The following is a 4,321-nucleotide window of genomic DNA, read 5'->3' on the forward strand; positions in this document are numbered from 1 at the left end:
AAATTATGTGGTGGTTTTGGCTGGAGAACAAGAGCATCCAGGAGCATCCAGTTTTTTCTTCTGTTCGGTTTTGCCTTGTTGGTGTCCCGGAGAGGGTTAACCCATGGAGGAAAAACAAAAACAAAAATACAATTGGAGCCCAATAAAAAATCAGCTTTTATTCCAGCCGCAACAGTTAGCTCGCTCCCATTTATATCAAAGGCTCCCATTTATGATATGCTTTCTGCCGGGAAATTAATCCCAAAGGTGCTTTCCAGGCAACTGGAATTTCTTGTTTTTCTTTGAAGATGTTTCACTTCTCATCCAAGACGCTTCTTCAGCTCTGACTGGATGGTGGGGAATAGAAAGATTTATACTCCTTACAGACAGTTGGTCATTTGCATTCTTTTAGAGAGTCATTGAGGCCACCTGGAGGTTTATCTATTGACCAGCTGTCTGCAAGGAGTCTAAATCTTTCCATTCCCTGCCATCCAGTCAGAGCTGAAGAAGCTTCTTGGATGAGAAGTGAAATATTTTAAGAGAAAAACAAAGTCTAGTTGCCTCATGAAAAAGCATCTTTGGGATAACTATGACCTGGATGACTGAGAATCTCCACAGACATTTAGCTATGCGCTTTGGGAAATTAATGTAAAGTCTACTTGAGCCCTTAGATGTTTTGCACTTTCTGCAGATAGGAAAATCCTTGGAGGCATAGGTGAAAAGCATTTCTGGGACTTTGCTTTTTTTGCTTAGCATAGCCTACACCTTACAAGGTTTGAAAAACCAAACAGGTCATCGTTCTTTGTGTCATTGTATGGGGAAAACATTTATCAGCTGTGCTTCAAACCACATTGTACAACGTCTTGGTGTGATATGGCTAAAAGTGTGCATTTAATGGGAAAAGAACTCAAGGCAACATACACCCTCCTTTTATACCAGTATCGTACCAGAATTCCCAGGGGGGGAATTCCCAAGGGAATTGTGGGAGCTGAAATCCACACATCTTAAAATTGCCAAGGTTGAGAAACACAGCTCTATGGACTGGTTAAGTAGACATAACACTATTTGTATAATTAGTTATTGTTCAAATGACTTGGGAGGCTGAATATGGGGGAAGTACCATAATAATAATAATAATAATAATAATAATAATAATAATAATAATAATAATAATAATAATAATAATAATAATAATAATAATAATAATAATAATAATAATAATAATAATAATAATAATAATGATGATGATGATGATGATGATGATGATGATGATGATGATGATGATGATGTTGGAAGAGACCTTGGAGGTCATCTAGTCCAGAGGCCCCCAACCTTTTGGGCACCAAGGACTGGTTCTGTGGAGAAATAATTTTCCATGCACCAGAGGGGGCATGGTTTCGTGTGCTGCCTGCATCCAGTGGATGGGGCTTCACTTGGTTGCTGGTATGCCATGGCCCAGTGCCGGACCATGGACCGGGGGTTGGGGACCCCTGATGTAATCCAACCCCTGCTCAGGCAGGAAACCCTATACCATTTCAGACAAATGGCTGTCCAATCTCTTCTTTAAAACTTCCAGTATTGGAGCATTTACAACTTCTGGAGGCAGGTTGTTCCACTGATTACCGTAATTGTTCTCACTGTCAGGAAGTTTCTCCTTAGTTCTAGGTTGCTTCTCTCCTTGATTAGTTCCCATCCGTTGCTTCTTGTCCTGCCTTCAGGCGCTTTGGAGAATAGCTTGACTCCCTCTTCTTTGTGGCAGCCCCTGAGATACTGGAACCCTGGAATCATGTCTTCCCCCACTCTATTGTGGATTAAAGCTGCATTCCCTGTCCTTGGGGATTTTCACCAAGGAACGCTTTTACTGGGGGCAAACAGAATTTCTTTCTTCTAATACAAAATGTGCTCTATGGTTGGGAATCCAAATCAATGGCACAAATCCTTCTCCTACTGAATGGCATGGAACTCCTGGGTAGCTTCTCTTTCTGGGATTTCACAGAACATGTAAGCCCATTTATTTCTAGTAAACCTTATATTATTGAATGTATAATCTTTCTTGTGTTTTTTTCCCAATGATAAACCAGGCGAGATCATTCAAAGAGCAAAAAGACTTCAGAGAGTTTGTTAAATAATCACAAAAATATATTACTTATTCTGATGCAGACTTTTTAAAAGAAAAAATTAACTCTGTTAATATGAAAGCAAATAATTCAACATCTTATTTATGACAGACCTATTTATGAGACCGACCTATTCAACATCTTATTTATGAGACAGACTTATTTATGAGACAGACCTATTTCAACTGCTTATTTCAAAACTGTTCTTTTCCTCTCACGTTCTTGCTACATATGCCCTCTTGTGGCTTTTTAAAAAAATTATCTACCAGATGTAACAACAAGGATATCTCATATGAGGACCTTCCCTAGTTCCTAGATGATGCTATTGTCTTGCGTAGTGCTATCTAGGCATCAGGTTCTACATTTCCCAAGATTCTCAATTCATTGTCTATTGCCATGAGAATCGCAACAATATCTTAGCTGAAATAAAAGCTCTTTTGCAAATTATGTATATCTCCAGTTAGATAAAGATGGAAAGAATGCAAGGAAAATCTCTTGGATACCATTAAGACTCAAATGATAGAATGGAACAACTCCAAAATTCATTTCGCAATTAGGCCTGGAGTACCTGAGTATGTACTGTACATTTGAAGTTCTCAACATATTTCACCATTTTCTTTTTTTGCTTTAATGAAACCCATTTTCAATCAGTCTATGGGGGCAGCAGTTGTGCAATATTATTTCTAAGTTTCAAGAATGAAGAGATGAGAAGTCTAGCTAAGATTCTCCAACTCAAAGCTGCCAAAATTACAATTAACAACATTCACAATGTGAAAGCTTCAAGTCTGGAGGCCTGGCTGGAAATGTCAGTAAATTCCCAGAACTGTTTTTGCCAGCCCACTTGACCTACAAAGACAGGATTTAACAATCTTCCAAGAAACGGGAGGTCATAGCCGGGAAGAGCACACCTGCTCCTGAGGACCTGTCCTCTCAGTCCCTCTATTGAAGAGCTTATGGAGCAAAGGAGGCAACGTGCAAATCTGTTTTATTCTGGTCCAAAAGCTACGGCATGAACGCTGCACAGCGGAAGAAGAAAAATAAAAGATGATGGGGTCCAAGCAGGCATTGAAAGTGCTGAGAAGCAAGACGTTGATTCTCCAGTCGGGACTTTTCCACTCAACAAAACCCACCACATGGGAGATGTTGTAGGGTGTAAAACAGACAATGAAGATAGTTAAAGTGGCTGCTACCAGCCCCACAGATCGTTGCTTTTTGCTCCTGCAGATGTGCGGTGAAGAGAGCACGATTCTTATAAAGCCAAAATAGCAGAAGCAGGTGATCAGGGATGGCACTAGGAAAAGTACAATGCTGAGCTCCAGGCGAACAGGGAGCAGGAGCTGGAGTTGCTTCTCTGTGAAATTGTCGTAACAGACATTGCTGTTGGGCACACTTGGTAGGGAATAGTTTTCCCGTTTCAACTCAGTGATATACACAATGCTGCAGTGGCCAAAAGAGCAGATCCAAAGGCTCAGGCTGGCAATGAGGGCATAGGCTGTATGACGCCTCAGCTTGTAATGGATGGGGTACGCTACCCCCAGATAGCGCTCCACGCTTACCGCAGTGAGGAAGAGCGTGCTAGAATAGATGGTGCTGAAGTAGACAAGACCACTAAAGGGACAAAGAAAAGTGGGGAAGGCCCAGCGGCCAGCAATCTGCTCGGCAAGCTTGAAGAGGAGGAAAACCAGGAAGCAGAGATCAGAAATGGTCAGATTGAGGAGAAGGATGCAGTTGGGTGTGGCCTTGACTCTAATCTTCTGGATGAAAGCATAGAGGGCCAACAGGTTGGTGGGGAAGCCAATTAGGACAGTGAGCATGTAAACTGTAATGTAGGTGTTCCGGTTTTCAGAGTTGGAAGTCATGCTGGAGGGTTTCCACCTGTGGGGAGAAGAGACACATGAGAGCAAGAGAAGGGAAGAAGGGAAAAGAAATCTGCTCCCATCTATTCCTCGCAAATGTGTTCTTTTGAAAGCATGGAAAGACGTGACAATGTTAAAAAGGTAAAATATTTAGCTATGGAGGAAAAGCTTAGAAACAATCATTCAAGAGCAAATGCTTTCTGCCAGGTAGTTCTCCTGGCCAGTCAATGATTGTTCAGCAACCACTGATTCCAAGAAGGAGCTTTGGAAATATAGACCTAGAAGCCTTGCACTTGAAGAGCGGGGTACTTTTAGGAAGAGACTGGACAGTCACTTGTCTGGAATGGTATAGGGTTTCCTGCTTGAGCA

General features: G+C 41.5%; 1 protein-coding gene across 1 annotated transcript; it reads right to left on the bottom strand.

Annotated features, from left to right (window-relative positions):
- Nucleotides 1-2,962: 2,962 nt before the first annotated feature.
- LOC107292497 (free fatty acid receptor 3) lies at nucleotides 2,963-3,964 on the bottom strand. Its single transcript, XM_029285167.1, has one exon. It carries the CDS (start codon nucleotides 3,953-3,955, stop codon nucleotides 2,984-2,986), a length of 972 nt encoding a protein of 323 aa, XP_029141000.1. The 5' UTR covers nucleotides 3,956-3,964; the 3' UTR covers nucleotides 2,963-2,983.
- Between the last annotated feature and the right edge of the window lie 357 nt (nucleotides 3,965-4,321).

This window comes from Protobothrops mucrosquamatus, unplaced genomic scaffold (genome assembly GCF_001527695.2).
Source record: "Protobothrops mucrosquamatus isolate PMUCROS unplaced genomic scaffold, P.Mucros_1.0 scaffold_167, whole genome shotgun sequence".
NCBI classification, from domain to species: Eukaryota; Metazoa; Chordata; class Lepidosauria; order Squamata; family Viperidae; genus Protobothrops; species Protobothrops mucrosquamatus.